General features: G+C 38.6%; 1 protein-coding gene across 1 annotated transcript in view; it reads left to right on the plus strand.

Annotated features, from left to right (window-relative positions):
* Positions 1 to 4,468: 4,468 nt before the first annotated feature.
* Positions 4,469 to 17,862, plus strand: part of LOC119741606 — a gene marked incomplete at its 5' end in the record, with an annotated part of 40,964 nt that continues 27,570 nt past the window's right edge. The window contains 2 exon segments of the mRNA XM_038217426.1: positions 4,469 to 4,610; positions 7,019 to 7,230. Coding sequence (XP_038073354.1) covers positions 4,469 to 4,610; positions 7,019 to 7,230 — 354 coding nt within the window.

The raw sequence follows: 17,862 nt of genomic DNA on the forward strand, positions 1-17,862 counted from the left end.
TTGAGGGAACTGTAACATCAGAAAGCATCCTTGCAATAAAAATACAAATTAGACATAAGACCTAAATACTGGTACAATCCCTTTAAATAATTTTTTTTTTGAAATAAACCTTTCTGCCCCAAAATTTTTGGCAGAAAGTGGCCATCAGGAAGCCTCAGATTGCACCACAGAGCATCTAGTATCCAAAATGTTCCAACCCACGCATTGGTTATACATCATCACAACGTCTGATCTGCGAACGAGTGACGCCATTGTTATTTAATTGCATTCCTGGGTATGCCAGTGATTGTGTCTCAGCGCGGAACAGCACCGAACTGGCTGGGGGCTGCCCATTGAGCTGCGATGATCTTTCCCACCATCGGAAGCAACCCCTAGCGCCTTACTGTGCGCCAATTGAGTTAGACTTATAACTGGTAGACTGTTGCTTCCCCTGTTTTATCCACACCATTTGGCAAGGCTGGAGTGTCCTCTCCAGGCCGCAGGCCTGGGCTGATTTCTATGGAGGAAAGGCTGTAGCCCATTCAGTGGATCCCCCTCTCCGCGTCAGTGATGGGTCCCAAGGAAAGGCAGAGGCCAGTACGATTTAGGATCAGAGATGCCGCAGGAAGATATATAGCACTTGGAAAAATGCACTTTTAATGTGATGTAACTTGATACCTGGTGACGTCATGGCAACGAAAATATCGGGGACCATCTTCGGCCGGTGGTCTAAGTGTCTGCCAAGTCTAAAGTCAATCACATACGAAAATGCAAAGTGTACGGTTTGAAGAAAACGTGTACAAAACCTATGGAGACAAATTGCACCTTTAGGGTGATGTAACTTGACACGTGATTACATCATTGCAATGAAAATCTTTGGCATACATGTACATCTTTAAGTGGAAGCCTAAGTGTATGCCAAGTCTGAAGTCGATTGAATTAACGAAAGTGCCAAAAGTGTATGTGTGGAAAAAAACATGTTCAAAACATGTAGAGAGGAGCCTGAAAAAGAAAAAAATAAAGGGGAAAAAAGGGGGGGGCATGGAAAGAGAAAAAAACAGGAGCTGTTTCGGAGCATTGTACTCTGAAACCGCTAAAAAGAACGAGAGTGAGCCAAATAACATTCATAGCAGTGAAAGCCATTTGTGTACATTGTACATATGCTTTTAATATGTAACTCAAACTTCGGATATCTTGAAATTTGTATCCATTCTCTTTAGAGTTGACTTATTGAGATTTCACTCTAAGTTTGTAAAATATCTCAAAATTCTTCAACATCTGAAGTAATATTTCTTGCAGCAATACTTGTATTTGAGCCTGATGTCAACATTTTAAATCCAGTCTTGGCCTTTCAAAAAGAAGAATTTTGAATACCAATACTCTAATCTATATTTTTAGAGTGTATGTGTGCATGGAATTACAAGATGCCTTACAGGATGCCTACAAGACCATCATTCGACCAGGACTCGGCAAGTCTGATTATCATGTAGTTCACTTGTTGCCTAAATATTGACAAAGATTAAAGAGTGACAAACATCCAGAAAGACAGTACGTGCTTGGAACCAGATATCAATTGAAACGCTTCAAACAGCTTTTGAGATCACCGACTGGCAACTGCTTTTGAACTCAGGAAAAGATATGATGAATGTGCGGACATAATAAATGGCTATGTTGGTTTCTGTGAGCATCTTCACATTGAAACAAAGACTGTTACGCACTATCCAAATAATAAACCATGGGTAAAACGAAATCTGAAATCGATCATGCAAGAAAAAAGACAAGCGTTTGGACAGGGCGATGTGGCAAAAGTAAGTGAGTTAAATCAAAAACTCAAAGAGGAGATAAAAGGTGCGAAAGAGAGATATCGGGAGAAATTGGAGAGCTGTCTTCAAGCTAACAATCCAAGAGGAGCATGGAACTGTTTAGAAATGATGACTGATTACAAAAAGCGTAAAGACAACGTCTTTCAAGGTACGGACAATGCAAAACATAAGGCGGATGAGTTAAACAAGTTTTACTGCCGATTCGATACTCAAGATTTCTCAAACAAAATAGAGGAACAACGGAACGCACTGAGCTCATTGCATGATGCACCAATCTCAGTAGATGAGCAGGAAGTCTACAAACGTTTCAAATCAGTCTGTCCATGAAAACCGAGCGGGCCAGATGGAATATGCGGACGAGTGCTCAAAGCATGTGCTCGTCAACTTGCCACACCATACCGGACACTATTCCAGATGTCCATTGACCAACAGCGCATTCCTTCATGCTGGAAAGCCGCAGTCATCACACCTGTAGCTAAGAAGCCACGTCCTGTAGAGAATAATGACTCTCGGCCAATTGCATTCACATCGGTTGTCATGAAATGTCTTGAAAGAATTGTCTTACATAATCTCATTCAGCCTATCCAAGAACGAATTGACACTTACCAATTTGCATACCAAGCAAACAAGTTAGTCCATGATGCGGTTTTGTCTTTCACTCATGCCATTTACCAACATTTAGATAAGCAGAAATGTTACACCAGGGCACTATTCATCGACTTTTCGTCTGCATTCAACACAATACAACCACATCTTTCGATTGAGAAACTCACATCCCTAGAGGTAAAACCTTCACTAATTCTCTGGGTATGCAACTTTCTCTCTGCCAGAACTCAGCGAGTGAAAGTGAATGGTACTCTTTCAGAGACCATTGTAACGAACACAGGATCACTTCAGGGATGTGTGCTTCACCAAGTCTCTTTATAATGTATACTAATGACTGTGTTTCTTTGTATAATTTAGTGAACATTTTGAAATACACGGATGACACTGTCATCCTCAGGCTTATTGATACAAGTGATGAAGACGATTACAGGCGATCCATACAGGGATTCAGTGTTTGGTGCATAGACAATTATCTTGAACTTAACCCTGACAAAACTAAAGAAATGGTGTTTGACTTTAGGCACAAGAAGGCAAATAATCCCTTAACCAGTTCAGTTTGTATCGCAGGGGTTAACATTGAGATTGTACAAAGTTACAAATACTTGGGAACAATCATTGACAGCAAGCTATATTGGAGTAAACACTCCCTCACAGCAAAGGGAAATCAGAGGTTATATTTCTTGCATAAGCTACGTTCTTTTCAGGTCGATAGGGTCATTATGAGTCTGTTTTACATCTCGGTCATAGGAAGTGTCATCATCCACGACTGTGTAGTTTGGTACAATGGAGCAATGAAAAAGGACAAAGACAAACTGAAAAGGGTTGTGAAACAAGCATCAAAGATTGTGGGAATGGGAATAAATTTGGATGAAGTCTGCAGGGAGAGGGTACTAACTAAGGCTCTTCTTAGTGTGGTGGAAAATGGTGCGCATCCCCTCAACACATACTTCAAAATGCTTAGTAGTGGTAGGAGATTTCAGTCGGTAAGGGCAAGAACAAACCAGTATCTCAATTCATTTGTACCATTTTCCATACATCTCCTCAATGATCAGCACTGATGCAACAAACATCTTTAAAGGGAATATAACATTTGCAAACATCGAAAAATAAAACTACCAAGTTTTTACAAAATACCTTACTAGGATGTTGGTAAATGACAATCTAAAGCATCCTGTAAAATTATGGCACCAGGTGTGAAGTCATTTTCAAGAAAATTGTATTTTTGAATACATTTCCAACGGTGGTCGGCCGACCACCGTTGGAAAAACCTAAATATTTTTCAACTACTGCTCCAAATTTACCCTTTTTTCAGTCTAAAATGTGTTTGCTATTTGTTAAATGTTCATGAACGGGTGCAGAGCAGCTAGACTGGTTCCCTTACTTTACAATTTTCTGGCATCTATAAATTGATCCATTTTTATCTTTAGTGGAGTCAGGGAACCAGACTACTTGAAAATCTTTGTTTTTCTTGGTTTTTCCAGCATTTTCGAACACAAAATTTCAAACATATCAGTACAATATTTGATCTATTATACTAACCCCTCAAATAGTTCATTTCTGAAAATTACAGCAAAAGCCAATGATGTACATTACCATTAATTACACGTACAGTATCTTATCATTATTCCAATCTCCAACACAGTCAGGTTTTCATTTTCATGCTGTTTTTCAGGATCTGTCATTTTGACTGATATGCTTAAATATTTATTTTCATAGTAATAGTAAGTATTATTTTAGTAATTTGCTTATTTAAATTTTCTGGATTATATTAATGAATTATCTATTATCTATGTATTGCATGTGACAAGACAAATTTCCTGGAAGGACCAATAAATTAAATTGAAATTGAAATTGAAAATGTTTAAATACTGGGAATACTGTGCTCAGAACCAGATTTACATAAGAAACTGAAGAGAGTCTTCACTTGGCATGATTTGTGCTGGTAGACTACAACATGTGCAGTTTCTAGAAGCCCCTTGCTGATGTTCATCCTCATGTTTATAAACATTTTACAATTATCAATGTGTTGACTTATCCATCATTAACTTTTCAAATTTCAGGATTGGAACAGAAGTGCCCTTTTCAAAGAGAGGACGTTATGGGGTCATATATAATTCTGTGGCAAGTCAATTGGCACCTTATCATGTGGAACTCGAAGCAGACTCAACTTCTGATATCACTGAAGAAAAGATGCTTCAAAAGGTAAGCCATGCTATTGAAAGTGTCAAATCTGTTGGCCAGTCTGTTTGAATTGAAATTTCACACATACACAAATTTGTATCGTTGTGGAGACGGAGCATCAAAAAGCTCTTTTTTTTTAAATGCTACTATTTTAAAGGGAATGTACATCATTGGCTTTTGCTGTAATTTTCAGAAATGAACTATTTGAGAGGTTAGTATAATAGATCAAAATATTGTTACACTGACACTTTTGAAGTTTTGTGTTCGAAAAGGTTGGAAAAACCAAGAAACAAAAATGTTCAAGTAGTCTGGTTCCCTGACTCCACAAAAGATAAAATGGATCAATTTATAGATGATTGAAAATCGTAAGGCAATGGAACCAGTCTAGCTGGCCTGCACCCGTTCATGAACATGTAACCAATAGCAAACAAAATTTGGACTGAAAAAATGGTTTATTTGGAGCAGTAGTTGAAAAATAGATAGGTTTTTCCAACGCTGGTCGGCCGACCACCGTTGGAAATGTTTACAAAAATACCATTTTCTTGAAAATGACTTCACACCAGGTGCCATACTTTTACAAGATGCTTGAGACTGTCATTTACCAACATCCTAGTAAGGTATTTCGTAAAAACTTGGTAGTTTTATTTTTCGATGTTTGCAAATGTTGTATATTCCCTTTAAAGGGAATATACATCATTCGCTTTTGCTGTAATTTTCAGAAATGGATGGAATTGGGGGGTTGGAAATATATAGCAAATATAGTTACACTGACTTTTTTGAGGTTTGGGGTTCGAAAATGCTATAAAAACCAAGAAAAACAATCATTTTCCTGTAGTCTGGTTCCCTGACTCCATTTAAGAAGAAACAGAGCAGTTTACATACATTTGGGAATTGTAAGGTCAGGGAACCAGTTTAGCTGGCTTGTACCCGTTCATAGGTGTGTAATCGATTGCAAACAAGTGCGATGGTCAACTGGGGCCAGTATTTTGAAAAATTAGACGATCAGCGTTGGAAATTGATACAAAAATACCACTTTTCTTGAAAATGACAGTATACCAGGTGCCATGATTTTACAGGATGCTTTACACTGTCATTCACTTACTAACAGTCCAGCAAGGTATTTCAAAACGAAGTGGCTATCGTTACGGCAGTCCTTGTTTAGCGCCCTCTACGATACTTTTTTGATACGCACGCAGGTATATAATTATTTGTTCCCACACGATTTGGCGAGCAGTGCGACAGCTCAGTCGATATAGGGTAGGATTTTGCATCGCGAGGTTGCGGGTTCGAATTTCAGTTTTGCACTCGAATTTTCTAACCTGAGGCTTTGGAGGATTTTTTTCTAAAGGGAAATTAAGTCCGAATTTCATAACATTCAAATTCACTTTTTTCCTTCTAATTTTATATTTTCTTGTCATGTTTTTATAAAAGTTGCAGTCTACCGTAACGATAGAAAATGGGAAATGCGTTACGGCTGCCGTAACAATAGCCACTGCGATTTCAAAATGTTTTGGTAGTTTTATTTTTTGATGTTTGCAAATGTTGTGTTTTCCCTTTAACCAGAATTACTTTTCCAGTTTGAAATTCCGGCCCAATATCCCTTACATAAAATAGTTTAATTTGCGACGGATAAGTATACCTTGGAAATTCCTAGTTTTGGAGGAAAATCCATACAATACAGTTTAAAATTAATTGGAACCCACGTGTGTTATATGCATTAATGTGTGTTGATTAACGCGTGGGATTAAAAAAAATTGCTACAGACAATAAGTGCAAGAAGTGCCATAAATGAGTGGACAGACATTCACATGCATGTGTGATCATGGCTAACCGCACTTCTCCGCACGTGGCACCCATGAACAGAAAGGTTAACAGTTATTTCTCTTCGATATGAATTTGTTTCCATTAATACACTGTCATCCCAATCACATAAACGAATACTTCATGTACATGTTATTACTTTTACCTTATGTCTCACTAACAGGTTCATGGTATATTAAATATCACAAAGTGAGGTATTTATTTGTGAAATACAAAGGCAGCCGGCACCGCGCACGTTGTCCACATGGCCTGTCTGTCACTATTTTTTTTTCTCTGACGCAACACTCAATTTGATTATGAGAATCAGGTTTCATATCATCGTAGGAATTTTCGCAGCAACTGAAAACGGTATGCAACTCCTGACTATTTGAAATTGTTATCATAAAATCCATTTTGAAAAATGAGAAAAGTTTCAGAACCATCTTTCAAAAAGTTTGTCACAAATTATTTTCTCCTCCGTCAATTGTTTTGCTTGTTTGGTTTTTTTTCTTGTACGTAGGCATTTAAATAACATTTTCACAAAACAAAAACAAAATCATATTTCTGCCTGAAATACATACGGTATATTCATGCAGTTTAAAGTTTTATTTTCTCCTTTCTTTTTATAGCTGGAAGAAGCAGCAGGAACCATATCCAAAGTTATGGAAATAAGTGACATAGAGGGTAGACAGGAAAGAGGTTTTACACAAACACAATTGCAGAATACTTCAGGTAGAATTGCTGGCAAATCAATTACAACTACAAAAATGGCTGCAGTGAGTTCTCGGGGTGCACCAGTAACTTTTTCGCCTGATGTTTCTGATGCAATAGCTGATGTGAGGTAAGATGCATGTACTTTGGGCCCTGTTCATTCGTTTTCAGCCATTGTTATGTTACCCTTTTTAATATTCATTTATTTTTTAAATCGCAACATCATGAAAAATATCGGATATTGTGATATTATCGTGATGACGTAATTTTTCCATTCATGGAACCATGATGGAACAATGGAATAATTAAAAGAAATACGACCGAAGTCGCCAATGCATCAAGGTAGTCCCGATGGTCCAAATAATTATGTCCTGAACAAAATCGTCTATTTCATTTGTCTAGTCTCATAAACTTTGCCAAGAAGAAAACGCACATTCAAAAATCATAAAAATTTACCTTAAAATGTTTGATAAATGTGCAAATAGAAATGGATCTCACGGGGAAAGAACGATGGTAGTATCCAATGCACAGTGCGACGGGCATTTGGAAGCCATTTTACATCACTGGTTGTCGCACGCACGAAACATAAAACACATACTGGAGCCATAAGCAGCGGCGATCAGAACCAAAGAATAATTCCCTGTGATAACAGGATTGTTTCAGTTATTATAGCCACTAAAACTGTGATCCAATAAATAAATATAAACCTTGTGCTATGTAGAAGGGAATTTCTCAACATGAGAAATATACCTGCACCTAAAACATTACGTGATGGAGTCATGCCAATCATCAAAGAATAATACGGCCATTCAACACGTATAAGTTCATGGGAATTTCCCAAGATGAGAAATATGCAAGCCACTTGACCGGCGACACAGTACACGTGCACACGTCATGCATAATGCATGAAGTGGACTCCATTTACATTCGGGTGGACTACGTACAACCTGGGGCAGCATACAATGCCACAAATGTGATGGAACTGAGGTCACATTTAAAGAATAAACAGTGTTCCATATGAAACATTTCTTTATGAAATGTCAGAGACTTTATTTCCATTTGGCTACCAGGACCCCCCCCCCCCCCCCCGACAAATGGAAAGATCTCAATTCATTAGAGGCATAGCTCAACGGAAAGACGTAACCATGAAGACGTATGTGATTATGTTTTCTCTTTGTGTAACCATGGAGGAATAACAATTTATTCCTCCAAGGTGTAATGGTCTACAACGTGGTCAGTGGGGCAAAATTCAGTACAATCTGGTTAAAAAGACCGTCCGGATTGTGTTGCTTGTTTACGCATGGGACACACAGAATCCAATACGCGTACGTTAGTCAGTTGGTACCGCCCCTAAAAACATCGCGATAAGAGTGAATTTGCGGTTTTTCATGGGAGCCCTTTACTGGCACTTTTTGCACTCCAGTGGTTACTTCAATGGTTACAGAAGCGGTACTACAAAAGGATATTGCAATATTTTTTGGCATATTGTATTTCATGATATTCCGATTTTGTCTTTTAAGAGATCAATATGATTTCCGATATGGAAATATAATCGAATTATCGAGAAATATCGTCAAATCGAACAGGCTTATTCTTTTGACCTTCTGGTTTTGGACCATAAGTGTGCTTTTCCGCCCTATCCGGCAGTCATCTAATTTTGAGCCGGAGAATTCCTCCGGAAATTTCACTTTCTCTTTGCTTATGGCAGAGGTGGCAGCAAGTCATTTTTTGCAAGTCCAAGTCAAGTCACAAGTCATTGTTTGCAAGTCCAAGTCAAGTCACAAGTCATTAGGTCCAGTCACAAGTCAAGTCACAAGTCATTAGGTCCAGTCACAAGTCAAGTCACAAGTCATTTGGTCTAAAAACAAGTCAAGTCACAAGTATCTTTGTCCAAGAACACGTCAAGTTGCACATTATTTTGTCCAGCTGTAATAAGCTAAAAGAACCTGGCGTCAACTTACAAGTTATTTTGAACATGCCTCCTTAATTCCCCTTTTTCAATGTGTTGCAATTACTATTCTTGTAGTTTATCACATATCTGTTGGATATTAGCCTTTTGTATACTTTAATAAATTTACTTAACATTGTAGAAATAAATGTTGAGATGACATGAAAAAAAGACTTCACTCACTCGATTACATATACTAACACTTTATTGTTCAATTTTCATGTATACTAAACGCCGACCAATGGGTTAGGCTATCCGGTATTTTACATGCAATTGACAAAGGCCTGCTTTCTTTTCATAAAAGCTTCCTTTCAAAGTTGTTCAACCATTACATGAAGCAAGAGACTTGGTCATTGAAAACTGTAGTTTGTTGTGACAGTCTTATTGAACACTTTTGAAACTAGTGGGAACTATTCATTTTACTGGATTCAGTCACTGAGGTCTATTTTCTGGAATGAAACTTTCTCGCTGCAACTATAAACTGCATTTATAAACACCTTGAGTGGCCTTTTTGGGCCTTGTGTTGGGCGACTTCAATTGAAAAAAAAAAATTTTTTTTCATGTACAAACTGTTACACTTCAAATAAACAAGATTTGATAGCATAGTATCACTCAGCTTTGCTCTGTGTGGCCTCATAATTATTCCTCCATGACTGAATACACGTTCGATGGGGAGCTAGTAGCAGGAACAGACAGCACCCTCATAGCAAGAGGAAAGAGTCTGGGGAGGCTGTTCTTATTTACCAACCAGAAGTGCAGGCAGGCATTACGCAACGTAACAGCTCAGCTCACTGATATGATATACAGTTGCAGCTGCGCGAAGTAGAAACCGCGCAAGCCAAAGTCTGTTTTTTAATGCATGTAAGGCGTAAACCGAATAGCTAATTAAAAGTATAATAGCTTAATTAAAGTGTATTGGGTCGCTCGAGTAGCGTCTGACTTGGGTTGGTAACAAGTCATTTTTTGCAATCCCAAGTCAAGTCACAAGTCATTGTTTGCAAGTCCAAGTCAAGTCACATGTCAAAGCTGGTATTTACAAGTCAAGTCACAAGTCTCAAAAATAGCGACTCGAGTCCGACTCGAGTCCAAGTCACATGACTCGAGTCAGCAACTCTGGCTTTTGGTAAGCACAACCATGCGCTGAGTGGGAACGTGGGCGCCTCTAGAACCTGTGGTGAGTGTCCTTTTCATTATAACTTAGCGGGAAACCTGTGTTTTTGCAACACTTTCACTCACAAACTTTCCAATTTTGCAGTGTCGTCGTCATAGCTGCAATCGTGCATATTCCCACACACACACAGGTTGTACTTACATGTATATGCACAGCAGCGTATGAAGTCGCGATGTGTGTGTGTGACCTTTGACCGCCATTGTGTGTACACAGCCACCATGTATTTTGACTGCAGTGTTGACGTGTCTTTTTTTCCATAGGCAGTATGTAGACGCGGTCCACTGAGACCTGGGGATCTTTTCCTGATGATCTTTTTTCAGCTTGATCTTTTCCTGAGCTGATGATCTTTTAGAACAGCATCCTTATTTCCTGTACCCATCTTTTTTATGAAACTGGATCTTTTGGCTTTGAGGATCTTTCTTTACATCATGACCGGGATCCCCACATCATACCAGCTCATACTGGGGAAGTAATTCTTGGGATCAACAGCTGTCAATTAAGTGCAACTGATTCACTCATTGTTATTCTGCTGATTTCTACTCTGATTTGCTGATGTACGTATGCCTGATTTACTTAATTTTGCTGATGATTGAATAAATTCTCTATTAATTGCTAAAATTGAACTGAACTGGTGATTCTGTGTACTTCACCTGGACAGCTTCCAATTCACACACTCATCCTAATTTAGTTTGAGATCGAACTCCCTTCATCATGCTGGACACCACAGTACTATGGGCAGCCATTAGGGCAAAAAAGACAAGAACAAAAATAAAACAAAATACACAGAAATTAACGAACAACTCAGAAATGAATGAACAACTCGGAAATAAACGATCAACTCAGAAATAAACGATCAACTCAAAAATAAACCATGTACCGTACAGTAGAAATAAACAATCTACTCAGAAATAAATGAACAATTTAGAAATAAACAAACAACTCAAAAATAAACGAACAACTCAGAAATAAATAATCTACTCAGATATAAACGACCAATTCAGAAATAGACGAACAACTCATAATAAAACGATTAACTCAGAAATAAACGATCAACTCAGAAATATACGATCAACTCAGAAATATATACAAACTCAGAAATAAACGAACAACTCAGTATAAAGCCCGGGAAGGGACAGGCCAGAATTTTTTTTTTCTCTAATTTGCTGATTCGTTCCCGCGAATTACTAATTCAATCGCACGAATTGCTAATTCGTTCCCACGAATTGCCAACTCGTTCCCACAAATTACTAACACATTCCCGGATGCACGAGTTAGCAATTCGTTCCCACAAATTAGGAAATTGTACGAAATAGCAATTCGTTCCCACAAATTAGCCAATTCGTGCACATGAAATAGCAATTCGTGCGAAAGAAATAGCAATTTGTGCAAACGAGTTAGCAATTCATGCAAATAAATTTGTAATTCATGGGAACGAGTTAGCAATTGTGGGAACGAATTAGCCAATTACAAAAAAAAACATTTCCACCCTGTCCCCTCCCGGGCTTCATAACTCAGAAATAAACGAAGAACTCAGAAATAAACGAACAACATCCCAAGGGTTGCAAGCAGCAGTACGCGCCCACCATGTACCGTACAGTACAGTAGTGAAGACGACATAATGTTTACCACGGCATCCAAAATGGTGGACACCTTGCATCGCTTCACGCGATGAACACGTAGAAAAAAATGGGGGTACAAAATGTAGTGATTTTTCGTCGACGACATCCGAAGCCAGAAAGAAGTCTATGCGAAAGGTAAGCCTGGGTTGCAGTTTAATTTTTATGATAAAAAACGTTGACTTTGTAAATGTTTACCATCACATTCTGTCATGTCTAGTCTGTACGTCATGTGTACGAATGGTATGCCAATACCGGCCGGGTTTGGGCACATGTATTCGGCTGGGATGGCGTGGCGTGGCACTGCGCCATGACCACGGTGGTCAGACTGGAAAGAATTCATATACATACGCCACTAGTTTTTCCCTGCAATGACTTAGTACTAGTAGCCATCAGAATTGAAAGCGGTATTAACATGTCCTAAAAAGTGATATTTTTAGCAGGGAAAATATTGAAATATTTAGTGAGAAAACACATAATTTTTCAGACCAGTCTCATACTCATAGGGTTTGTACACAGGGTGTCAAGTAACGTCCATCTATGGAATTCTTTCCCCGGACGGGCATGGCCCATATGTCTTGTTTATTTTTTGAGCATTTTGTCACTTTAAAGATCACATCCGTGACATCCATGACTTCCGTGACACTAAAGTTTTATTCATAATTCTGATAAAAGAGACTTTTTACCCATTATTTTTCAGTTCGAGTTGAATTTTTTTTAGTATCTTTATGTAACAATTTTTACAAACGGGAAAGGCCCCTAGCCGCCTAGTACTACTAGTATTAATGTTGAGCGCAATCGGTTGATCTTGATGCTATCTGTCGATTGCGCTGCCACCAGTCGAACTGCTTCTCAAATACTAAAGCCATTGACATGGTTAGTTAACTGTTTCTATACCTTATGTTTAGCCTGAAATACTCAGTGAACCCCAAATAAACTGTGAACTGCTGTGTGCACATTGCATTATTTTGGTGACCTACAGAGCAAATGATGAAAAAAAAATGAATTGGATTTACTTTAACAAAATCAGCAGTTTATATCAGTTCTCTTTGGTTCCACTGGTTGCACAGGATACAAGGGTAATGGTAGTAATCAGAACAGGATGTCAACATGATGATTAATTAATTTGTAACTCTCAAAATTTGTATTCAGGACGATTCTAGTAACATGGAAGCAAAGCCTGTGATGAAATAAGATCCTGCCGAGAAGCAACCATGAAGCGGAAACTACAACTTTAATATGCCTCATTTTCTCATGGGAGCAGACCAAATGCAGCCTCATCAGCTGGTTGAGTCTGTTGCAGTAGCGAGTGCGACCGTTCAACGGTAAATGGGAAAACAGTGACATTATTTTGGAAAGAAGATACCCCTAACCTACAGGAAGTGTTCAAAGTGCTCTGCTATGCTACAATATTTGGCCCTCACTAAATGAAGTAGGCCTAGTTTTTTTGTCTGTGTAGCCTACATGTACATGTAGGCCCTACTTTATTCTTCATTGTCACTCTAAGTCTAATCCATGTCACATTCTCAGTTCTACATGTAAATTGTAACTGTACGACTTTTGCACACAGAAACTAAAAGAGGTGCTACATTTTATTCTGCAGATATTTGTGAAAATTATTTAATTTTAACAAGATACAGTCTGCTCCCGTTATAGCGAAAACGGCTAGAACGAAATTCCGGTTATTACAAACAAATATCTTCGGTCCCGGCAAAATTGTGCACATGTCTATGGGGAAAATTTCGCTTAAGACGAAAATGGACAGTACAAAATTCCTGTTACAGCGAAAGGTTTTGGCGACCCTGTTGCATAAAAATGCATTGTTAGCGACCCATTTATAACGAAAGGTAATCCTGGCTCACGGCTTTTTTCGTTAATTTGAAAGCAGTATTAGTCATCAGTAGGTGTCTCTTGTGTGAGTAGTTTCATGTTGCCGACAAAGAGGCATTCAGATGGAGATGCTAATCGGTTTGCCGGCGCACGGTCATTAATCTCGCGCTGCAGTTAGGCTTGTCATCATAGTTTTGCAATGACGTGTGCCAGTCACCCGCACCACTTGCACATCGCCATTGTGACATTAATCCAAGACGTACTTCGACCTTTGTGAATGGGCTTTCCCAATTTGTACCTAAAATTGAGAGCTGGTGCAGTTGAAGAAGAACCAGAAGATGAGGAGGAGCCGCCAACGGAGGAACAACGGCCAAGAAATGTCACCGACTGCCTGAGCCTAATGCACCAGGTTCGGGACTATCTCTGCAGCCAGCCTGACATGGACGATGATGTCTACGATCACGCCGCTGCAATCCTGCAGTACCTCTCCAGTAGGCAGCAAGACAAGATGTCACAGCGGAAGATAACGGACTTCTTCAAGGTGTAACATCACCTTCCAGATAAATCAAACCAAAGGGCTCTTTTCAGAGCCACCACATTTTCAAAAAAGAGATTTGAATCCCGACTCAAATAAAAATAATGAACTCCCACCTTATTACCCGGAGCAAATAAAAATAATCCCCCTCCCCAAATAGAACCCCTTATAAAAAATTGGAAATTAAATAAAACATCGTTTATCCCCTCTCCCACCGCGGCACAAATTTTATTAAAAAAATGTAAGGTTAAACAAAAATTACAAAGCACCCCATTACAAATCCAAAATAAAATAAACAATCTTAGACTATCCCAAAATTCTCCCAAACGTAATTTCATTCAAAATTATTCACGACCCCTCCGTAAATTGCTCCCCCTCCCCTCACAAAATATTTATAATCAAAACTTTGCCAAATTTGTCCAAACTTATTCATTTGAGCACCAGCACAAATACGTTAAGCTATTTTGTAACTTTAAAAAGGAACCTGCTGTGACGATAAGAAACTGATCACCATCAACGCTGGACATTATGCATACAAACTGGTACACGCCAATGAGCTCGTCCGCTTGCATGACGTTAAAACCGTCAGACGTTAATATCCAATCACAATGTAAGATTATGACATCATCACTCATTAGGACGCCGACTTATGAGGGTGCTCTACCAATTTGTAAAATCTACTCAGATCACGGACGGACCGGAAAATCTGTAACGTAACTGACAAAGGTCTCTCGGCCATGTGCTTGAAAACGCTTATCACATTGTCACATTGAAATCTGCAAGACGAAAGGACAATACAATTTAAATGTCTCTCCATGACACAATTTGTGCTGGAGAGATTACTTACTTTGAACATCGAAGTGATCCAGGTCATCCGCCGTTGACTTCTTTCTCATCGATGATCAAGCATTAATAAATACCTTGGAGAGTTGATGGTTTCTGATTGGTCGAGACTCGATCACGTGGCCGGTCATTAACGGTGATAATGGACCGGCTTCAAAGATCAAGCGAATAAATGGCCCCTGAACCAGCATTGATTCAGCCCCGTTCAGCCCCATGCAAGCCAATGATTGGTCAAAATATAGTAACAGTCCTGCGGTAGCTTTTAACAATTGAGCACTGCACATGCGCTCAACCCTAATCGCGTGAGACTGACGCGCGCGTACGCAACACAGTTGCTAGGGATGTGTGCGTGCGCGCGCGTAAGGAAGTTTTGAAACGACATCGTACAGCAGTGCAGTATACACTGAGGATGTTTACGACGAAAGCGTAGATCTACGATTTATTTTCTTTGAACACTTCACCCACCGACATATTTACCTTTCCTAAACCAAGCATCTTTGTAATTCCGGACACAAGCAATGTGTAAACGAGATTTCAGCTTCCTCCATCAGGTAAAGATATGAAAACATTGTTGTAATTTGTTTCGCTACGGCAGCAGTTTTTCTGTTGAGTTTACGTCATTATAGCTGTTAAGCTAAAATATGGCCCATGAACACAAAAAAGGCTGGAAATATCGCCGAAAGAAAGTCACAAAATTGGAGCATTTTAACTGTTTATTTTGTTATAAAGGTATTTATTAATGGGAATAACAGTGTGAGGATCCGGTCTTCACTGCGTGATAATGACCGGGTGTGGGGTTGACCGCTGTTAATGGACCTCGACTTCGTCTCGGTCCATTAACAGCGGTCACCCCCACACTTGGTCATTATCACGCAGTGAAGACCGGCTCCTCACACTGTTATTCCCTTATTAAAATGTCAGATCTTCGTAATGTTTATTTTATTTTCGTTTCGTACATTTAACATTTTTTTTTCACTTTACACAATGATACATTTTAAACATTATTTTTTATTTGACAAATCACATCATAGAGAGCATGTTCTTAATTGTTTTAAAACGGAAAAAAGTCATTGGGTACATTACGTACGTTCACAAGTGTGCACAATAGGGCCAATTCAAGGTGAACAATGGACGGGAAACATTGTATCGGATTTTACGAAATTCAGATACAACGAACATTTTGACCGGTCCCGTGGATTTTGCTATAACGGGAGCCGACTGTACATGTAATGTAGCGGCCAAACTCAGATTTCTTCTTTTTGCCTAGTGAGGGCGCTGTACAAGAAAGACGGTAACCAAGCGCTCCATAGCAATATGGCTTTAGCGTTTTAGAGTTTGCAACTTGTGTTAAATTCTTCACCCAAAGCTGATGTGATATTTGGTCCAAGGTTCACACATGCCACATAGTTTGCACAAAATTAAGAATAGTGCACCTTTAGTTCCTTTTTGTTCAAATGTTTGTGTAATCTCATGAAATGCTGGGCAAGATTACCATATGCGAAGTTCACTAATTTTCCTCTGTATTGACTAACAAGCCCTCAGATAGCAATTTCATGTCATCAAAGTCAATTTGAGCAGTGAGAAAATACAAGCATTTTCTTAGAAAACACTTAGAATTTTTCAGTCCACTCTCATAGGGTTTGTACACAGAGTGTTGAGTGAACTTCGTATATGGAAATCTTTCCAAATGCTGTTACAGGTTGAGCATGGTTAACTTGTATACATGTACATACATGATATTTTGAAAAGCACAATTGTATACTTCTCAAGAATACATTTACAACACAAGTGATATTAATATAACTGCAAATTTAACATTACAATATGATTTTTTTTTGGATGAGATATTAAAGCAGTGGTTTAATAATTAACTTGTGAACTGTGGTTTGTACTTCTTTCAGGCAGTTTCATTAAGTTACACACAAATAATGCTTGCCCCAGTCTAGTACAATGCAATAAATTAAAGCTCAAGATTGGAAGGAAACCTTAATCCTTTTACTAAACAGAACAAGAACATGTGGGAAAGAATTCCACATACGGACGTCAATAGTTTTTCCTTGCAATGACCTACCAGCCACCAGAAAGCGATAACATGTCGTACAAAGTCAAATATAGCAGGGAAAACATTGAAGAATTTAGTGAGATAAAAGAAATGCTCAGTCTCAAAGTTGTATACAGGGTCTCAAGTGACGTCCGTATATGAAATTCTTTCCAAAATGTGGACCGCCGTATAATTAACAGTTAAAGGGAATATACAACATTTGCAAACATCGAAAAATAAAACTACCAAGTTTTTACGAAATACCTTACTAGAATGTTGGTAAATGACAGTCTCAAGCATCTTGTAAAATTATGGCACCTGGTGTGAAGTCATTTTCAAGAAAATGGTATTTTTGTATACATTTCCAACGGTGGTCGGCCGACCAGCGTTGGAAAAACCTAACTATTTTTCAACTACTGCTCAAAATTTACCATTTTTTCAGTCCAAATTTTGTTTGCTATTGGTCACATGTTCATGAACGGGTGCAGGCCAGCTAGACTGGTTCCCTTGCCTTACAATTTTCCATCTTCTATAAATTGATTCATTTTATCTTTTGTGGAGTCAGGGAACCAGACTACTTGAACATTTTTGTTTTTCTTGGTTTTTCCAACCTTTTCGAACACAAAACTTCAAAAATGTCAGTGTAACAATATTTGATCTATTATACTAACCCCTCAAATAGTTCATTTCTGAAAATTACAGCAAAAGCCAATGATGTACATTCCCTTTAACATTCAGTCTCTGAAGTTGGTTTCCAAAATCAAACTTGATGAGATAC

The sequence above is a fragment of the Patiria miniata genome, unplaced genomic scaffold (assembly GCF_015706575.1).
Source record: "Patiria miniata isolate m_02_andy unplaced genomic scaffold, ASM1570657v1 HiC_scaffold_11, whole genome shotgun sequence".
Classification (NCBI taxonomy): domain Eukaryota; kingdom Metazoa; phylum Echinodermata; class Asteroidea; order Valvatida; family Asterinidae; genus Patiria; species Patiria miniata.